The sequence below is a fragment of the Aureobasidium subglaciale genome, assembly GCF_000721755.1.
Source record: "Aureobasidium subglaciale EXF-2481 unplaced genomic scaffold scaffold_3, whole genome shotgun sequence".
Lineage (NCBI taxonomy): Eukaryota > Fungi > Ascomycota > Dothideomycetes > Dothideales > Saccotheciaceae > Aureobasidium > Aureobasidium subglaciale.
In genome coordinates this window covers 218,381-237,390 of record NW_013566992.1, presented here as the reverse complement: position 1 = coordinate 237,390, position 19,010 = coordinate 218,381, and the positions used below count along the sequence as shown (strand labels likewise).

Genomic DNA, 19,010 nt, shown 5'->3' with positions numbered 1-19,010 from the left:
CGTTGTATAATTCTACAAAACTCCAAGACATATATCTTGTGGAAGATAGATGGTGCTTCGCGAAAAAGCCTGACTGTTCCCTATCGGATTCGTGTCGTCAGTGTAGCGGCGTCCATCGGCTTCGACGGTCCACGCCAACCAAGCACCCTTGTGTTCGGCAATCACAAGCATCCAACACTTTGCGCTCATATAAATCCTACCAAGACGTCTGACACTCCACATAATCGCACGCCATGACAACCTCAGTAGCTTCAAAGCGACTGTTTCAAGAATACAAGCACCTTACCCAGGATCCACCAGATGGCATCACCGCTGGCCCAGTCGAAGAAGACGATCTCTTCGTTTGGGAAGCCTTGATCGAAGGACCTGAAGGCACTCCGTACGAAGGTGGCATCTTTCCCGCCGAGCTCAAATTTCCCAAGGACTACCCACTCATGCCGCCGACCATGAAGTTTCTATGCGACATCTGGCACCCCAATGGCCAGTCACCGCTTCTCTATACTGTAGCATGCGACACTCCTTACTGACTTGTCGCAATCCAGTTTATCCCAACGGTGTTGTCTGCATATCCATCCTTCATCCTCCCGGCGACGATCCAAACCACTACGAACACGCCTCTGAACGCTGGTCCCCCATCCAGAGTGTGGAGAAGATCTTGATCAGTGTCATGAGCATGCTAGCAGAGCCCAACGACGAGTCCCCTGCCAATGTCGACGCTGCGAGAATGTGGAGAGAAAGAAGAGCCGAGTTTGAGAAGAAGGTCAGACAGGATGTCAGAAGGTCATTGGGTCTTTGAACGGGCTTGACTTTGGACATTACAAGAGCATTGCATAAGCGTGGCGAATGGGAATGGAGTTTCAGGGATAATTGATGGTATACACAAGGCACAAGGACACTCCGAGTTGAGACATATGGGCATCTTCCGAGAGTTTAATCAGGACTACTGGCCTATACAGCAAGGAGAGAATATCTCCTCTTTATTGCTTCTCAATCCTCAAAGATGATCCTCGACATAGCGAACTCATTGCGATCCCGTTGGCGAAACACATCTGTGTTGAGTTGCCCACCAACATCCTCGAGAACGGGGTCGAGGTAAGAAAGCGCAAATTAGTGCCTTGCTGCGAATCATGTGTCAAGACGCATACGAAAACACAAAGGTTCCAAAGTCGGTTGACATGGCCTGCAAGATAGTCGACTATTCTCGTGAGCTTATGTCTTCATTTCTTCCCTTTTTTCTTGTTGCTGCTCTCTGCCTTGCCGGTTTCTTGGACATATCCTCCTTTCACAAACGCATCTCGAGCAGTAGTATTGATGAGCCTGAAACGATCCGGCCCCAGATGCACGCCGCCATACCATCTCGTAACAACAACCATAACATCCCAGATATCCATAAGTTGCATGAGATGTAACAACCTCCCACCAGCAGCAGTCTCCCCATCATCATCACAATCCTGGAATGCCGTATCATTTGGCCCATGTATGCGCCAAGCAGTAATGTTATGCGAAGCCTTCGCAACTTTTTTGTCCGTAGCAAGTAGATACGCCAAATACGACTTTGCCTCTCCTGGCGAAGTCACGGCAGCAGCTCTAGCAACAAACACCGATTTCTTTTCTGTAAAGACATCTGAGAGTATCCAGGGGGGTTCCTTGTCCAGCAGATCTAGCGACTGCATCTCATCAGGATCTGGATCATTGTCGTCGTCTTCGAGTTGCTGACCTCTCCTTTGAGCATCTTGTTGCTCTTGATTCCCTTGATTTTGGCTGGCGTCCTCGTTGTACTGCTGAAGTCTCTGACTGACTTCTTCCACAAGGTCGAAGATGCATGGGGAGCCTGGTTGATAGACTTCTGCGAGGACAGAACGTGCAAGGTCGACGGCGTGGGTACCTTGACCTTTTGCAATGTTCTCGCCCACTGACTGCGTGCCGAGGATTGAAGGAGGTGCATCTGGATAATCTTGTGGGAATTCTAATCGTAGTGATATTCCTACTTCGCCAGGAAGTTCGAGGGAGCAGATTGTGGGATCTTGAGACAGCACGGCCAGCGTGGATTCCGAGTAAATTGCGTTGATTGCTTGACACTCGTCTTCTAGGGCCGATTCCATCGGATTGTATATGTTTGCTTTGACTTGTCCTTTCACTGTTGTATCAACCTGAAGATGGTATCTCAACTGCACACTAACACGTGAGCAATGATCAAGATCGAAGTTTTCGATTGTCACACGTACAAAATATAAACGTGTATATAGCCAACATATGACAAGAACGAATCAAAGGTATTATGCAAGATTCAGTTGCTCGCAATGGTCGTAATGTTCAGCAGCGCCTCGAGGATATAGGAAACGCACAGGCCATGTTGAATCTGACGTCTGCCAGAAGCATCCTTTGACATTCTGCTTTTCGACATTCACCAACAACACTTACGCCTGTCCGACTCTTGAACAGTCTTGACCCGAGACCATACGCCAATAGACTTCACTCTCCCATACCGGCCAGTGAATTGTCCAGGAATCACGCCGTCACACTCTCGTCGCGTGTCGCAGAGGCTCTCATATCTACGCGCAGCCACTTTTCACCATCGTCACGAAACTCGATCGCATCGTTGATATACATCATCACAACATCCATCATGTTCGCAGCTCTGCCAAAGCCAAAATACACCGGAGAAGAGGAGGAGCAAAGGCAGTCGGTGGGCCCTCGAATCATCGGAGCAGATCAGGCAGCATCACAGCAATTGCAAGTCGCCAAGCGCAGCGGCATCCCTGCCTACGGCTCGCGCAACAACTGGAGACCTCGAGGCAATGAAGACTTTGGAGATGGAGGTGCCTACCCTGAAGTCTCGGTAGCGCAATACCCTCTAGACATGGGTAGAAAGCACGCGTCTTCGTCAAATGCTCTGACTTTGAGTGTCAATGCCGAGGGTCAGGTCGATTATACTGCCATCGCGAAACGCGGCCACGCCGAGAATAGAATTGTGCACGCCTCGTTCAAGGATCTTATTCCTCTCAGACACCAGGCGAATGCTGGCGAGATCTCACTTGCCCGTCCTGATGAGGAGACGGTCGCAGAAACAAAGCGAAAGACAGAACTGGCACTCGCTACTCTGGTCGCCGGCGCAAGCGCTGCCCAACGTCCCAAGAATGTCAAGGGAGTCGAGAAGAGAGAAGCCTCATACGTCCGCTACACACCCGCCAACCAGATGGGCAACGACCACTCCAAAAAGGGCGATCGCATCATGAAAATCATGTCCCGCCAAATCGACCCCATGGAACCTCCAAAGTTCAAGGCAAAGAAGATTCCCGGCCGTCCCCCATCGCCTCCTCCACCAGTCATGCACTCCCCTCCCCGCAAGCTCACCGCCGAAGACCAAGAAGCCTGGAGAATCCCCCCTACCGTGTCCAACTGGAAGAACCCCAAAGGTTACACTGTGCCTCTGGACAAGAGATTGGCAGCAGATGGCCGTGGCTTGCAAGATGTAACCATCAATGACAAATTCGCTTCGTTCGCAGAAGCCCTACAGACAGCCGACCGCCATGCCCGCGAAGAAGTAAAGTCAAGAGCACTAATGCAACAGCGCCTCGCCGAAAAGGAAAAGGAACAAAAAGAAGAAAACCTCCGCCTTCTCGCCCAAAAGGCCCGCGAGGAAAAAGCTTCCACCGCCAGAGGAGGTGCAGCAAGAGCAAGAGAAGCATCCCGCAGCCGAAGCCGCAGCCGCAGCCGCAGCATATCCAGCTACTCCTCCCGCTCTCGCTCAGGCTCCGCCGCCTCCGAAGACCACTCACGCGCCGAACGCGAAAAACTCCGCGCCGCCCGCCGCGCCGACGCACAACGAGAAATGCGTCAAAAGAACATGGGCCACGAACGCCGCATGCAAACCCTCGCCCGCAACCAAAACCGCGACATATCCGAAAAGGTAGCCCTGGGCCTCGCAAAACCTACACAGAGTAAAGAAACAATGTATGATTCTCGTCTGTTTAACCAAAGCTCGGGTTTTGCATCAGCGGGCTTCAATGAAGATCAAGCATATGATAAACCACTTTTTGCCGATCGAGAGGCTTTGAATAGTATCTATCGTCCGCAATTGGATCAAGACGATGGAGAGGATGGGGGTGAGACGTTGGAGAGTATTCAGAAAACATCACGTTTTGAAACTTTGGGGAGGGCGCCAAAGGAGGGTATGAAGAGTGCTAGGGCTGCTGAGCAGAGGGAAGGTCCTGTGGTCTTTGAACGTGATAATGGGGATCCTTTTGGTGTTGATCAGATGATCAAGGATGCGCAAAAGGGTGGCAACAAGGAAGTACAGGGAAGTGCCAGTGTGAGTGGGCAGGGAGTCAAGAGATATGGGTTGAATGAGGGTGGAGAGGAGGAAGAGAGGGGAAGCAAGAGAGCTAGGATTGAAGATGATGACGAAGACTAGGATTCTGATTCTGATCTTCAAGTCCGTTGATGCGCTTTCGGCATAAAGAAGTATTGAATACGTGCATCATTTGAACGACTATCGATCGCGCAGTTGTTGTGGAACAAGGACAGAAAGAATTGCTAATCATTACGGACGTGAAATATACTGCTGCCAAAGAGCTGCTCTGTCTCCTATGGCCAACTCCTCCATCATTACAAACCAAAGCAAGGTCGACAAAAGAAAAACTCCTCGCTCCTTCGCTGAAAGGTACAAACGACAAGAAACATAAAACCCAAATCATTCCTCGTTAGCCACCACCACATGTGAGACGAGATCTCACGTTCAAGCCACAGGCACGGTGAAACGGCTACGATCATCAGCGACCTTCCTCTTAAACATGCCCAAGTCTTTCATCAAGTCATCAATATCAGCCTGCCACTCTGCATGCTGAGACGAGTATCCCTCGTCATCACTACTCTCGTCTTCCTCTTCTTCCTCATCACTGTAAACTTCAATCTCGTGAACATCAGCACCTATGTCTGTCTCAGCCGGAGGTAGCACGATAGGATTCTTGAGCTCGCCCACAGCAAGAGCAAGATGTCTGCGTAGAGAAGAGACTTCGTTTCTCAAGCGGTCAGTGATGGGTCGAAGTTCTTCCAACTCGGCGGTCAAAGCACGGATCTTGACATCTGCAACATCGCGAGATTCTTCCATTGCTCTCTGCATCTTTGTGACTTGGCGTTGGTAGTCTTCCATCTCTTGGCCTGCACGGTCGACCTCGTCTCTCTTGCGGGTAGTTGACGCATTGACGGAGAGCTGGAGAAGACGAATGGTCTCTGCCATTTCCTTGATCTGAGCATCACGCTCGGCAGCAGACACGGCATCTTGGTTGACAGTGGCGCGTGTGCGGATACGCTTGGCTTGATCGGCATAGCGAAGTGTGGAAAGAGTTTCTTCGTAGTCAGCTGGCGAGATACAGGCCACCATGGCAGTCTTCGAGTTTCCGCCCAGACTGTCCTTCAGTAGCCAGGTAAGGACCGAGTCACGGTATGGGACCACATCTGCGCGACGCTTGGTCTGGTTTGGGCGGGCATTCGGACGCTGACGCTTGGGGTCTGCGAGAGCGGCAATGACACGGCCAAGGGTGGTGAGAGATTGGTTGATGTTTGCTCCCTCGCGGAGACGTGCACCGGTAGCCTCTGTTCTGTTTGCTCGTTCAGAACCTGCCAGATCGACAAGACGCATGCGGGCTGTGCGTTCGATAGTGCTGTCAGTGGCAATGTCGTGTTGGATCTGCTTTAGTGTGAGGGTAAAGACAGCGTGTGAGCGCGAAGAAGTGTCGTTCATCTTGGTCGCGGCGACTGTTCGGTTCAAGTCACCCATATGCATGAGCCTCTGGATATCGCCGAATGACTTGACGGGGCTGTCAATCAGATTCTGGACGTAGACACCGTCTGATTTGCTCTCTCTGATCTTCAAATGTGTAGGCGGAGTGGTCCTAGGAGCGAGAAGGTCGCGGACGTGTTCGTTGTAGATCTCAAAGTAGGATACATGGACGTTGTATGTTATGTTGCCGTTCTGCTCTTGCTCAATGCGCTGGAAGAGATTCTCGCACGTTCGGGGGATTAGGCCGGGTTGCTCCTTGGTGCCCATCATGGTGTATGATTTGCCAGAGCCAGTTTGACCGTATGCAAAGATACAAGTGTGGTAACCATCGAAGTTGTGGTCCAGAAAGTCCTCACCGAACGAGGCGTAGACATCTTGCTGGTGTGCGAAGTGCGGCATCGACTCGTCGTGGGAATAGAAGGACTTGTCAAATACAAAGCTCTTCTCTTCATAGACCTTGCGAGTGTTTGCGTTCAGACTTGCTGCCGGAGGAGGATGGATTGTCGTCTTTTGCGTGTTGGGGTCCATCTCGATTAGACATGGCGCTTGCTTTTCGAGTTCTATTTGGACTTCTTAGTCGCTTTCTCACCCCGGAAGACATATTTTGCGCATACCTCGAGGCAAGAACTTGCGCACTCTGACAACAACCTTGACATTGCCTTGTCCTTCTTCGCCTGCCAGATAAGAAGGTCGCGGAGTAGGCATGCTCGCTGTCGAATCTCTGGCGCGTAGAGATGGAGCCGACGCTGTTGATATGTACGAAATATCGGATTCCGATACTGTGTGAGGAATATCCATATTGATGTCTCCTTCGTCTAACCGCTGTTGAAGTAATATCAAAAGTTCAACGACCGTTGACTGGAAACGGAGTCGATTGTGGGTGAACATCTGTCGAGCAGTCCAAGCTTGTGCCTTCCTCCGCAAGAAAGTCCCCCGAAAGTCAACAACTCGGCTGTTGCCACGACAATCCGGCTCGGGGCGCTGATCGCTCAAGATCACCTCACAACTCCGAGTAGGCTATCCTGAATTCAGTCGCTTTACTTGACTTCAGTAGTAGCCTCGAGGAACACGGTCAGTCGCGAATTTGGCATTGCCCACAGGCATTGCGTTGCTCATCAAGCCGTGGAATGTTTGTTGCCATACTGTTCTGTAAGAGACCTCCACATGTGGTCAATGCCGCTTGCTACGAGCTGTGGCAATGCATATTCGCATCTCATATCGACACGCCTAACGCAAGGTGTTGTCCAAAATATGTATGGGTGCGATCGCTCCAGATCTAGGGAAACGGGCAGATGCCATTAGAATGTGGCAGCCTGAGGCCAGGGGCATATCGTTTAGCGGATGGCCGCAGGTATCGCGCCTGTTTGTTGCTGCCTAACTTAGATTTGAGATCCTCCATCAGCATCTACTTCAGCTGCACCTCTTGCACCTACACACTAATCGACAGCTCACCCACCAGAGAACACAAGAGCCACTCCGACATTATGCCACCCAGCACTAGACGCTTACAGCGGAAGACACAGGTCCCTGAGACACACTCGGACGCGATTTGCACAAACACCGACAAGCCATTCCCCTTTCTCGACCTGCCGGAGACAGTGCGTCAACGATTCTACGAACTCCAGCTTGAGGCACCGCGTAGGTTTGTCCGAACTTTTGGCAAAGTCCTCCCACTCCACAGTAGAGCAACGCCCGCAAAAGTCAAGATCAACATTCTGTTCACTTGTCGGCAAATCTATCAAGAAGCGATGCCTGTGCTCTACCGTGTCAACAGATTCTGTGTTGCTCCACTCAGCACAAGTCCAGATGATGCCCTTACAGAATCTGGAGATGTAAAATCTCATCTCGAATATCCTCAGAACGACAGATGGATCCACAACATGCCTTTGAGAGGTCGCAATCTGATCAGGACGCTTGAGCTATGGCTACCTTTGCCGCCCACAAATGGAAAGCATCCTAATTGGCAAGATATGCGAGACTTGTTTCCGGGGCTGAGGAGCTTGACATTGTTCATCGACATTTATAATCAGCTCGATCGCCCGTCCTGGCATGGTATTGCGCTACCATTCGAACACTGTGAGCTGTATTTCCAGAGGATGCTTGAGAAGACGCCGCAAGCGAGGCAAACCTTTGTAGATCTTCAATCTTTGGAAACCAACCCCCACGAGCTAGGTCTGAACTACATGACCGACCTCATTCTGAAGTTGTGGAACGCTTCGCCTGGCAAATCTGCTCATGTCAGTCAAGAGATCCATCATGCAGCAAAGTATGAGGAACAGATGAAGCTTGTGGACAAGGGACTGCTTGATGTGTTTGGACCAAGAGCTCTCGTGTTCCAAGGCAAGAGCTATTGGCACATCCGCCGAAATTTTGTTATGAACCACGACACTTCTTTGACTGACGATGACACTGATGATGAGATTGAATGCTTCGAGAACTTTGATGCTGAGAAGATTGTCGCACGTCGAAGAAGAAAGGTTGAAAGTATAGAGCAAGGAAGCTTTGATTTTGAGGAAGATGAAGGCACGTGGTGGTAGATCAAGATGAGACGACCTGTGTCAAGTAACAGATCTCTAGATTTTATGAGTCAGTCACTTTCCCCAAAATCGAATGAACTGCAAGTCTGCTTCTAACAGTACTCCAGCTGTATCACAGTCAACGCCTTCTGATCCGATCTCTCCCAGCAGTCGTGGCATCTTGCTCGACTTTACGTACTATGACGCGAGAGAGAAAGCCGTAGAAGAACCACCACGTGGCTCGGACGAAGCGCCGAAGAAACGAGTGTGACGCTTTCCTATGTTGCTGTGTTTCCAACGGCTATACCGTTACCCCTGAGACTCGCGGAAACATAATAGTGATCAAAAAGAATTCATCTCTTCGCTATAAGATGTGTATAATAGCTCATGCGTTTATGCACAATCTTCTCCATGATATGTTTTATCGTCACGGGAGAGCTAACTCCCTCACAAGAACCTTGGCCCTCGCGTGGCATCGGAGGCATTCGTTTCTCATGTCAGCTGAGCTACCTATAAAGTCCCTCTCCTTCTCCTCTTCCTCTCTCCTTCCTGCTTCCATCCCCAGCCTGACAAGCTGTCGCCAATTCATGTCAAAAACTTCCCCACTGTACGTCCCTCATCCTCTGCCCTTCCTTTCCCATTCCTCCATTGCTTTCTGCGCGCCCCACCCAAGCCTCGTGGGCATCAAGTCCGGGGTCTACCGACGGTACGCCTAATAAGACACACACTCTTGCTTTCCTCTGCAATTACCTCTCTGCTTTTTTCCCTTGTGAAGTTTTTGGCAGAGAGGTTTTTTGCATGACAAAGTAGCACCGGGGAATCGGGGATCTCATTCAACATAAGCAGCTCACCCCCGGAGGTCTGAGAGAGGATCGCGTAGCACAAAGAATGGATGTTCCAAGTTCCTGTTGATACCCACAGCTGTCTTTTCTCCTCGGAGATCAAAAACTATAGAACGGGACGGCAGGGCTAGGGAGGTGCAAGACGGGTGTACCAAATAGCGGCTTGGGCTGGGCTTTGCCTTACACTTTACATGACCTGATCTTGCTAATCGGTACAGAGACTTGATATTGCCAAAGCTTTTATGTTTGAGCAGGGAACGTGTTTCCCACCTGAGTTTTTCTCAATGAGTTTCTGGCAGCTTTGGATGCTGGGACTTGTAGAGGGAAATGATCTTGCTTTCGATATCTCGCAATCCTTATCTGCATCGAAGTATCGCGTAGGCTGACGATGGGCTTATCTTGCTCTTTGACGTGTCGCAATTTGCGTCGACATGTCGTGTAGGTTGGCCTTTGATTCATCCTGCTAATTCTTCAGTCGCAGGAAACGCCTGAAGGTGGAAGTGAATTGTCTAAACGAGCAGCTCCGTGTCGTCACAATGGGCTAGCAGTCGCATTCTGGACTTGAACAATAGAAGATGTTATGTCGAGAATCATATCCAGTTCGTTTCTTCGTGCACGTCGCAAAGCTTTTCCTTCGGCCGGTCTTTGTTGGGTATAGCCGGTAAGGGAGTATCAGGAGGTGGCGTTAGAAGATCGGGAACCAGTGGTCCAGGTATTGCAGTAGAGAGTATCAGAGGAGGAGGCATACGAGCTTTTGGTCGTCTGATCTTCAGGGAGAGATGCTCAACCTCCTGAGACCACGAGCCCGCTGTATTTTCAGCCTGAGTAGATGTTGATGTCGCTACTGTTCTGGTAATCTCTCCCGATCGAAGCGCCGAGACAACAGTGGCCATGTCGCCGGACATGACTGTCATTCCAGAGCGCTTGTGCCGGACAGAAGAATGAGCTTGATCTGATACCACACGTCTACCTGGCCTTAAAAAGCTACTGGACTTGGTCGAGACAGCCTCCGATGTGTTCCTGCGATCGCTTGATATTGCGGGCGGGGGTATTTTAGGCGCTGTGGTAGAAGATCTAATCGAAAGGGGCAATACCTCACACACAGAGTCCAGCGGTGACGTAGGTCGTGATGATAGCCTGCTTGTCGTCATGCCTCTAGCTCTTCGTGGCGGTATCGGTGGCGGTGGTATCGACCCAACTTTGACTTGCAAGCTCCGTATTCGTTCTTGGCTCTGAGAAATGCTTAGTGGCTGTGGTATTGAGGAGACTGGCGCGCTGATGCTGAAGTTCTTCAGTCTTTCCGACTCTGAACCAGTATGTGATGTTTCTCGAGGTCTCGGGTCTGGACAAATCTGGAAGACGCAGCTCTCTAGCACCGAGTTCGGAGTCTCGGGTGCGCGTATTTCGTGCAGGTTGAGGGGTATGATCCATGTCGACGAGTCACTAAGTCTTCTAGATCCCTCTCGTACACCAGGCTTCTTGGATCCCTCGAGTTGATCATGATCAATCCTGTCCGACGTCTGCCATCCGTTGGCTGAGTAATCTTCCAGTATCTGAGTCAGAGACTCATTTTGATCTTGGAGAAAGTACATTTTGCGGTTGATGAAGGTCAGATGAGGAAAAACACAGTATGCCTTGTTCCAAGCAATGACGTTGACGTGCGCCGTGGACCAGGCGCAATCGGTCAGAATACTGTGTAGCGGTGACGAGATGGTGAGATGAAATCTGATCTGCGGCGACTTTGGCGGCGCAACTCGCTGGAAGATCAGAACCTTCACAATATTAGTCACGGGAGTGTTTGCGATACAAGCGTCAACATTACTTTAGTGAGAGTGCGGTACTGGTCATCATCTGCCCAACCATAGCTAAAGTCAAGTTCGTAGCTCTTGTTGCTGGCGATATACTCGATCAGGGCGTCGGCTTTGGGTCCTTGACGAACATAGATATCCAATCCAGAATCGAGCCAATAAAGTTGTGCAAAAAACAACAGTGCGAAGGTACCAGAAATTAGGGCATCTGCCTGCCCAAGCTTTGATCTGAACTCTTTTGGATCGTTCACAAATCGTGCGAGTCTCCTGTTGATGTTCCAGTGAAAAGGCAGCATGTTGTTGTAAAATGAAGACAGGGCTTTACAAGTTCGGCTCACAGCAAGAACATCTTCAATGTCCAATCGCTGGTAAATGTTGTCAAGTATGACATGGTGACGCTGGTGTTTCAAGAAGAAGTCCAGCAATGGAGAGCCTGGTGCAGTTTGTGCCGGTCGATCGAGCCATTTGTTGACCTTGTCGTACACTGTTATAGGACGACTAACGTCTGGTGGATTGTGTATGAAAACTGTCTGTCTTCTTGGCTGTCCTGAGATTCGGTCTTTACGAGCGGAAGATAATGCTGTTTGTGCATATTGCTCCTCTGCTTCCACTTCCCCAAGTCGTGTCAGTATGGATGATGTCGTCATTATATAGCATCCAGACCATTAATGATCATGGTTCCGGATCTCGGAGATGGATAGGCGAAAAGTGTGCTCGGTGAAAAGTGCCAAACAAAAGATGAAAGCACATGAGGACACATGAGGCCTAAGAGCCGACCAGCTTGTAGCACGTTGACCAGTGATTGCTTTCTCGTCATCATACTGTTGTTTGACCGTTTCTTGTTAATGTGGGTTGAAATTGCACGACTCGAGGCAAGGGGTCATACGAAAAGTTTGATTGTCAGAGTCTGGGGACGTTGATGGAACGGTTGCCCAGCGCTCCTGCAGCATCAGTTTCGGGGCTCTGCACACTGCGAGCTGCATCAAAAAAAAAGATTGTTGCTTCAACGTTAGCAAATCGAGGCTCAGTGGCAGTGATCTCGCTGCTATTCTCATTCGGCCGTATCTTGAGGTCGTCAGATCCCCCGCGCTCGTCTGTAAAGGGCGATGCATACTGACCGAAAAGTGGCATTTCGAAGCGTGACGCCTCGACGGCTTTGCATGTGCTTGTGTCACTACGCACCGCCTGAACATGATTTTTGTTAATGTGTCCGATTCAGTCATCGAGGCAAGAACCTATCGTTCAACGCACTAGGAAGAAACGGCGCGATTCGGAGTCAATGCCTATTCAGATCGCTCATCTTTTCTATATACGACAGCCGGCAGCCGGTGTACGCTCACCATTGTAACCAATTCGTGCGAAGCAGAGCATCAGGATGTAAGAACAGCCGCAATGATCATTGGTACGAAGCACATGTATTCAGCTGGGAGCACATCTTGTTCATGGAGAACAATGGCAAACCGACAATGTTCTTGATAGAAGAACGATAGAATTAATCGCGTATGCTGAAAACCCAGGACTCCATCGTAATCATGAAAGAACAGAAAGTTGAGTGACTGGTAAGAAGTCTCAAAAGAAAGTACTGCTCACTGATCCGCCTTTGCAGCCGCCTTTCTCTTCTCGTTCGTCCTCTGGATATCCTTGAAGAACTTACTCGTCGGCTTGTTCTTCTTGAGCTCCTTGTTTCTGCTCTTGTTGTACTCGATATACGCCATATCCTTGCCACCAGCGTATTCTGAGAGAGCACCAGCCGTGCGACGAACACCTGGCTTGCCCTTCGGACCCTTGTGCATTTGTCTCCCGCTGAACAGATCGTCTTGAATGTTCTCGACGCTGCCACTCTCTTCACCAGCCATGAGGACGTCCTCGAGTAGCTCCATACGCGAGGAAGTGTCGCGGAAGTGGAGGCCTTCGACTTCGTCGATACCTGTCAAGTGGGTGATGACTTTGAAGGAGTAGCCTTGGTCTACCAAGAAAGCTTGGCGCTTTGACGAGTAGTACATCTCGTTTGTATCTTTCGACACGAGGGAGTAGAAGAAGGCATTGAAACCCTCGTCGTTTCTGCGCTTTGCTCGAAGAATACGACCTGGGAGTTGTTAGCATGATTGCGAGTGTAAGAGGATGAAAATCGTGAGAACATACCTAGTCGCTGTGCTTCCTGTCTGCGGGATCCATAATGACTGGAGACTTGAATCAAGCAAGTGGCTTCAGGCAGATCCAGACTGGTATCGCCAATCTTTGACAGGAAGATGGTCTTCACAGACTCGTTCTGTTGGAAGTTTTGCAACACCATCTCACGTTCTCGTTGTGGTGTGTCGCCGTAAATGTAAGGCTTCTTCAGTCGTTTCGCGTATTTCTCAAGAGCGTATACGTTATCAGAGAAGACGATGATCTTGTCGCCTCTGTTTTCGTGGTAGTTGATCAAAAATTGACAAGCCTGGAACTTCCTGGGGTTCATGGTCGATAGGAGAGAGCGCTTGTTGGTCGTCCGCGCTTTCAGATATTCACCGTAGAACTCTGTTGTCATGGGACACCAGACTTCGGCGCATTGCACGCGAGCGATGTGGCCTTCTTCTGACAATTGCAGCCAGTTTGCTTCGTACAACTTCGGTCCGATGAGGAAGTTCAAATCCTTGATTTTGTCGTCCTCACGTAGAAGGGTGGCTGTCAGTCCTAGCTTGGAATGAGTCTTGATCTTGGAAGTGACACGTCGGAACATTTCTGCCGGCACGACGTGGACTTCGTCCAAGACCATCAATCCCCATTCTCTGTTTGTGATGAAGTCCATGACTTGCTGACTGTCGTGGGCTCTTCTTGTGTTTTGAGTGACCATACTGTATGTGCAAACGATGATACCCGCTCTCTGATTCAACTTCTCCTTCTCTCCAGATGTGAAAATCGCAATATCATCGGGGTTGATGTTTGACCATTTCAGAAACTCGTTCTTCCATTGGTAAGCACTCATGGCAGAAGTGCACAGGACGATGGCAGACTTCTTGACAGTACAGGCAGCAGTGATGCCGACTAGAGTTTTACCAGCACCACAGGGCAGGACGATGATTCCACTTCTGGCACGACCATTACCAAACATCTTACTAAGAGCGTGTTCTTGGTAGTATCGAATCTGAGCCATGGGCCGTAGATCGATGTCCAGATTTGCGTTAATCTCGTCATTTCGGAAGTCGTACTCTTCTGTCAGAGGCAGTTGGAGCTTGACGTTACACTGTTCTTGCACGGCCTGGATCTTTTCGCCATCAATCTGGAACGAATGAACCTGATCAGTCTCATCATCATCGTCATCCTCGTCACGTAGATACGCCGTCATGTCTTGCTCTGCGCCGTCCTTCTTGTCATCTTCGTCCTCGTCGTCATCATCATCGTCTCTTGCTGCCTTCTTGCGAGCTGCTGCAGCCTCAGCTTGCTTGACGCCGGCAGCGTCTTTTGTTCCCGGAATGACCAAACCGCCCATCTGAGGAGCCTTCTCTTGAATCAACTCGTCTGTCTCGTGAATTCTGGCCGGACCAATAACAGGGTCGCGCAAAAGCATTTGTAGTACCGAGGCATCCTGACTTTCGATGTAGTATCTGTTGTGCTTCAAGACCAAGCGTACTTTTCCGAACGATTGAGTTGCGCTGTAGATGAAGTCCTTCAAGCCATCGGGCAGTTTTGTTTTTGAGAAGACCTCGAGTTGACGAATGATGTCATCTGTTGTGAGTCCGACCGAGACGGCGGCGAAAAGACTGTGGGCGGTGATGGTATATTCGTGGACGTTCGTCGTTCGCGACTGGGGCTCGGCGATGTTGATCAGGAAGTTCTGAGCCTGTTTGAATGAAGGAGAGAAGGTTTCGACGACAATTCTGCCCTTCTCGGGATCGAGCCATAGCGGGCGTACTGCGTGATCAGGTTTCAACTCTAGGCCGGATAGGTCGCGGTCGTTGCGGAAGAGACGACTGGCTTGATCTGATTCTTGTGGTTTTGTATCCTTGCTGCGGTAGGAGGAAGCCTGAAACTTCTTGACGACGTCGTCGTAGTCGTGCTCGTGGACGTCGTTGTCTGCGTCGTCGGACATGTATTCATCGTCACTACTGCCCATGCTCACTGGGGTGTTCACGCCGGACGCCACCCTCTTTGGCGGCCTTGAGCCAGTGGCAGCGGCGGCCTTGCGTTTGGGCGGCATGGCGAGGATGTGGAAGGCGGATCGATGGTTTGTTGAACGAGTGTCTGCCTTGATAGAGTTGATTTGTGTTTGGTAGAATGACGGATGACGGATGACGGAATTGTTCAAGAGGCGGAGAAGCTTCGGTCATGGAAATGGAAGGAGCTTGTTTCCGCTAACACCGGCCTTCGATCAAGGCAGTAACAGCATGCGCCGGCATGTGACAAGAGTACTCGGCAGTCTGTTACATCTGTTCACTTTAGGAGACGTTCCTGTGTCGTAATCAAATGTATCGAGAAGATAATCGGCTAGGGTTGCTGTTTGACAAGGAAGGAGCGGTTGGGGCTGCCTTCTACTTCGAATCTCAGGTGATGCAACCATTTGACTGCCACGACTTTGCCCGATTCTTCTACTCCTAGGCATCCTGTTGTTGTAAACCATCCACTTTTCTTGCAATTACCAATTCACTCACCACACATCAAACATGAACACTGTAAGCTCAAAGGAAGACCACATTGCGCCATCCAGACGACTAACTTGCCCCACAGGTCAGATCTGTCGGGTACGCTTGCAATCCAAATCTTCGTGTCGCATCACACACCTTCTAACTTCACTCGCCATCACAGCTACGGTTGGGGCGTCCTCATTGTCGCAGGCGGCGGCGCTTACTACTTCGCCAAGAAGAGCATCAACAAGGACCGTGCCGAGCGCGCCGAAGCAGACAACAAGAGACGCATGCAGATGCGCGAACTCCAGAACCGCTACCCCATCCCTCCCCAGAAGCAAGACGCACACGCAAACCCGAGCAAGGAGGCCACCGAAGACATGTCACCTGCCTCAGGTCACGCTCCTGAGAGTGGTGGTCACAGTCCGTTCGAGAGCTCGGCACCGTACAGGAGTAAGAAGGGCGATCGCTTCAGCTGAAGAGCATATCCTAAAGCAAGAGTTGTATTATAAAGCATTGTCATGGAGTTCATTTGGGTATTTTCCGTCTATCTGCTGCGCCTGAGCAAATACCGCCGCTCCGTTGCAGCTTGCATTTCCTGTTCCTGGATATCATAAAAACACAACAACCCGATCATTCTCCGCTCTCAAAATCAATGTCCTTGTGTCAGGATCCATATGCTTAAACGCCCCGTACCATGCAGAGCCACGCCTGACTGTTTTCCAAACGCCTTGTCCTTCGGAACCGATCGTCATCAGATGTGCAACTTCAAGATCTACGAGCAAGACCGGCGTAATCTTCGAGGCGAGAGCCATTGGCGAGGCAATCTCTGTAGCTGAGAGGTCGCCTATGATACTGTAAGTATGGTGACACACTAACGCATGCCGTGATCAAGTACTCACATCTTTGCGTATGTGGTATCATCGCGTGTACGTCTACTTGCCTCTGCAGCTCCGGCAAAGGGTGCGCTAAAGGCGAGTGTGCAGTATCCCATGATTCCGACAAGCTTGACGCGATCCTTGGGACTCATGGCGTTGAAGTGAGTGGTGCCCGAGCGGATGCTCTGCATGAGTGCTGCTGATGGGGACGTCATGGTGGTGAATGTGCGTATGATGAATGTAGTCTGCATGTGTTGTTAGAGAAATCATTCGAAGCAACTTGCAAAGCCAACACTCACAAGTCAGATAGTGTATGATGATTGTGTACGATCAATCGGCGTTATAAACAGATTTACGCGACAAGACAATGTTGGTGATGAATCCTTCTTAAATGCTGAAAATACCCTCGAACCTCAGACCCAGGAGGAGCTCCTCCCTTTATACCTACCACAGCCCACCTTGATGAACCTAAAAACGACTCACATGCAGTGCTGCCTTATGGCGCAAAGACCGCCTAAATCATACCATTATGCGCAACCGCGTGCCCCACTCACGTTTTGGCATGACAATGTGGAGCAATTCCGCCAAAGTGACAAAAGGTCACGCCATCTCAGGTGTCTCTCTCCCCTCCCACCTGCCGAGCAAAAGGAAATTGTTCTCCGTGATACATGTATATACCTCCCGCAAGTTGCTTCCGGTGCTTTTCAAAGTTCCGGAGTGCTGCTTCGGCAGGTTTCATAAGGAGCTATTTCAACTTGGCATTGGATGTGTTTTCTATTGGTTGTAGAGCGGAAGTTGTGGTCGGCATGTTTGGAGGAGCCGATTAGAGTGCCCGAGCCCGCCCGAAGTGACCCTGGTGTGTCGCTTTTGCGGGGTGACAATTTCCTGTTTCGATCCAGATTGATGCTTGCTTTGTCACCTTGATGTTCACCAATCTCATGAGTTGCTTACGAGATCCGACATCTTTCTCCCAAGTTGAGGCATTCTTAGAAATCCATGCTTACAGATCTCGCCTTCGTCGGCCATATTGCTGCACACAGCAAAGAGCTCGAAAGCGGGCTTCAGTAAGTTTGTATTGACTCGCTGTTGAAACCAACACGTCAATCTCCACCTTGATCAGCCTGAGACGCGACGCATCCCTTCATACGGGCCCTGAACGCGTCTAGCGGTGTGTAAATGGCCTGAGGATAGTCCGACCCCGTTGCGAAGAGGAGGTTGGATCAGATAAGATCATCAGGGTCATTATATCAGGTTCAAACCTCACCATGACACCTTCACTCGACTTTTGGTCGATACAGCTTACTCAGAACACGCACTATTGAACACTATTTGAATCACCGTGTCGGAGCATCATGTCTACTGGAGCTTTGTCACCACAACAGGCCGCTGAGGAGACACTTGAGACTGGCGTACACCATCTGGAGGAAGACTTTCCATTGACCTTCCTCAAGAAAGTCTACGGCGCTTTATTGGTGTCGGCTGGTGGACCCTTGTCACTGACTATAACTACCGGTACTCCGGGACTGTCAGAACATGAGTCCAGGTCTACCTCGTATGTTGCAAGGACCCACATTTCCCATTGGTCTCGCTATGGTCTACCTTGTAGGGGCCGAGTTGTACACGGGCTACCCTATGTGGTAAGTCATGCACTGTCGCCGTAGTGAGCGCGATCTGGCTCTGTTCAAGGTTCGTAACGACAGCTCTGGAGAAAAGAGGCAAGCCTATTCAATCAGAACCAAGATGGCATTAGTAAGTCTCTGGCCCTGCATCTACCTTTCTTCATATCCACGGCCGCAAAATGTCCGCATACGGTCGAGTATATGTATCTTGGACTCAAGGCCATGTTTCTTGGCTCTCCCATGACTATCGGTATGTTTATCTGGAAATGTCTGCTTCCCGTCACGTTGGGGAACACTGTTGGTGGAGGGTTCTTCACAGGCGCCTACTCTTGGTGGGCGCATATCTACTGCAACGATAAGAGGGCTGCGAATGGAGATGGATGTGGTGATGTCAGACTTGATGACGATGAGTGAGCCTTGCGCACTCGAAGCTGTTATAGCAGTACAACTACCGAGTCCACACATGCATGCACGACTCGGACGCCCGTCAGAATTTAAGCGCTGTCGTCAACATGGTCACTCGGCTGTTCAGGTACCTTCTTCTAAATGCATGTCTCACAGAAGTAAAGAGCAATTTTGGTCCCGCCTGTTTGGGCAGGCACGCTCGATTGAGGATATCTTCCACTCCTAGCTCCAGTGGTTGGTTCTGTCGCATGTGTGCATATCTCCTTGATCTCCCGCGTTTCTAAAGGCACAGAGTGCTCTCTGATGCGTCTAGTCGTCCATCATCAGGACATGTGCAGGTTCCTTGACGTATGGCCATTTTTTGAATTATGACGTATCTCGAAGGAAGTGATCAGGGTGATACCCTCAACCATTGTCTGGAGCAGTGTAATCACTCTTACGCGGCCAAGTATCATGATATATGCTCAGAAATACTATTAGATTATGATTCAGATATTCATCCAGAACGACGTTGAGTCTTGTGGTGATCTGATGGATACTACTACCATGTTGAAGACAA

At 50.2% G+C, this 19,010-nt stretch overlaps 10 protein-coding genes across 10 annotated transcripts; 5 read left to right on the top strand and 5 right to left on the bottom strand.

Moving 5' to 3' along the window:
• Positions 1-233: 233 nt before the first annotated feature.
• On the top strand, positions 234-796 carry AUEXF2481DRAFT_72499 (uncharacterized protein; the record flags this gene model as incomplete). The annotated part of the gene is made up of 2 exons (XM_013491503.1): positions 234-480; positions 543-796. 2 exons carry the CDS (start codon positions 234-236, stop codon positions 794-796), a joined length of 501 nt encoding a protein of 166 aa, XP_013346957.1.
• A 210-nt stretch (positions 797-1,006) lies between these two features.
• Positions 1,007-2,392, bottom strand: AUEXF2481DRAFT_472212 (uncharacterized protein). The gene is made up of 2 exons (XM_013491575.1): positions 2,226-2,392; positions 1,007-2,168 (listed from the first exon to the last, which is right to left on the bottom strand). The coding sequence occupies exon 2, from the start codon at positions 2,100-2,102 to the stop codon at positions 1,218-1,220; it is 885 nt and encodes a 294-aa protein (XP_013347029.1). The 5' UTR covers positions 2,103-2,168; positions 2,226-2,392; the 3' UTR covers positions 1,007-1,217.
• Positions 2,393-2,626: 234 nt separating this feature from the next.
• Positions 2,627-4,660, top strand: AUEXF2481DRAFT_46025 (uncharacterized protein; the record flags this gene model as incomplete). The annotated part of the gene is made up of 3 exons (XM_013491457.1): positions 2,627-2,686; positions 2,729-4,312; positions 4,622-4,660. The coding sequence occupies 3 exons, from the start codon at positions 2,627-2,629 to the stop codon at positions 4,658-4,660; spliced, it is 1,683 nt and encodes a 560-aa protein (XP_013346911.1).
• A 78-nt stretch (positions 4,661-4,738) lies between these two features.
• AUEXF2481DRAFT_46024 (uncharacterized protein) lies at positions 4,739-6,580 on the bottom strand (the record flags this gene model as incomplete). Its single annotated transcript, XM_013491456.1, has 2 exons — positions 4,739-6,342; positions 6,397-6,580. The coding sequence occupies 2 exons, from the start codon at positions 6,578-6,580 to the stop codon at positions 4,739-4,741; spliced, it is 1,788 nt and encodes a 595-aa protein (XP_013346910.1).
• Positions 6,581-6,828: 248 nt separating this feature from the next.
• AUEXF2481DRAFT_36708 (uncharacterized protein) lies at positions 6,829-8,633 on the top strand. Its single transcript, XM_013491355.1, has one exon. It carries the CDS (start codon positions 7,075-7,077, stop codon positions 8,317-8,319), a length of 1,245 nt encoding a protein of 414 aa, XP_013346809.1. The 5' UTR covers positions 6,829-7,074; the 3' UTR covers positions 8,320-8,633.
• Positions 8,634-9,372: 739 nt separating this feature from the next.
• On the bottom strand, positions 9,373-11,679 carry AUEXF2481DRAFT_472207 (uncharacterized protein). The gene is made up of 2 exons (XM_013491574.1): positions 10,963-11,679; positions 9,373-10,912 (listed from the first exon to the last, which is right to left on the bottom strand). Exons 1-2 carry the CDS (start codon positions 11,593-11,595, stop codon positions 9,731-9,733), a joined length of 1,815 nt encoding a protein of 604 aa, XP_013347028.1. The 5' UTR covers positions 11,596-11,679; the 3' UTR covers positions 9,373-9,730.
• A 530-nt stretch (positions 11,680-12,209) lies between these two features.
• On the bottom strand, positions 12,210-15,428 carry AUEXF2481DRAFT_105375 (uncharacterized protein). Its single transcript, XM_013491573.1, has 2 exons — positions 13,091-15,428; positions 12,210-13,034 (listed from the first exon to the last, which is right to left on the bottom strand). The coding sequence occupies exons 1-2, from the start codon at positions 15,123-15,125 to the stop codon at positions 12,535-12,537; spliced, it is 2,535 nt and encodes an 844-aa protein (XP_013347027.1). The 5' UTR covers positions 15,126-15,428; the 3' UTR covers positions 12,210-12,534.
• Positions 15,429-15,588: 160 nt separating this feature from the next.
• AUEXF2481DRAFT_26588 (uncharacterized protein) lies at positions 15,589-16,028 on the top strand (the record flags this gene model as incomplete). The annotated part of the gene is made up of 3 exons (XM_013491250.1): positions 15,589-15,597; positions 15,653-15,666; positions 15,731-16,028. The coding sequence occupies 3 exons, from the start codon at positions 15,589-15,591 to the stop codon at positions 16,026-16,028; spliced, it is 321 nt and encodes a 106-aa protein (XP_013346704.1).
• A 423-nt stretch (positions 16,029-16,451) lies between these two features.
• Positions 16,452-16,911, bottom strand: AUEXF2481DRAFT_86189 (uncharacterized protein; the record flags this gene model as incomplete). Its single annotated transcript, XM_013491527.1, has 2 exons — positions 16,727-16,911; positions 16,452-16,672 (listed from the first exon to the last, which is right to left on the bottom strand). A coding segment is annotated over exon 2 (189 nt), but the record flags the coding sequence as incomplete, so codon positions are not given.
• An 868-nt stretch (positions 16,912-17,779) lies between these two features.
• AUEXF2481DRAFT_26586 (uncharacterized protein) lies at positions 17,780-18,460 on the top strand (the record flags this gene model as incomplete). The annotated part of the gene is made up of 3 exons (XM_013491249.1): positions 17,780-17,979; positions 18,034-18,064; positions 18,128-18,460. The coding sequence occupies 3 exons, from the start codon at positions 17,780-17,782 to the stop codon at positions 18,458-18,460; spliced, it is 564 nt and encodes a 187-aa protein (XP_013346703.1).
• Positions 18,461-19,010: the final 550 nt, after the last annotated feature.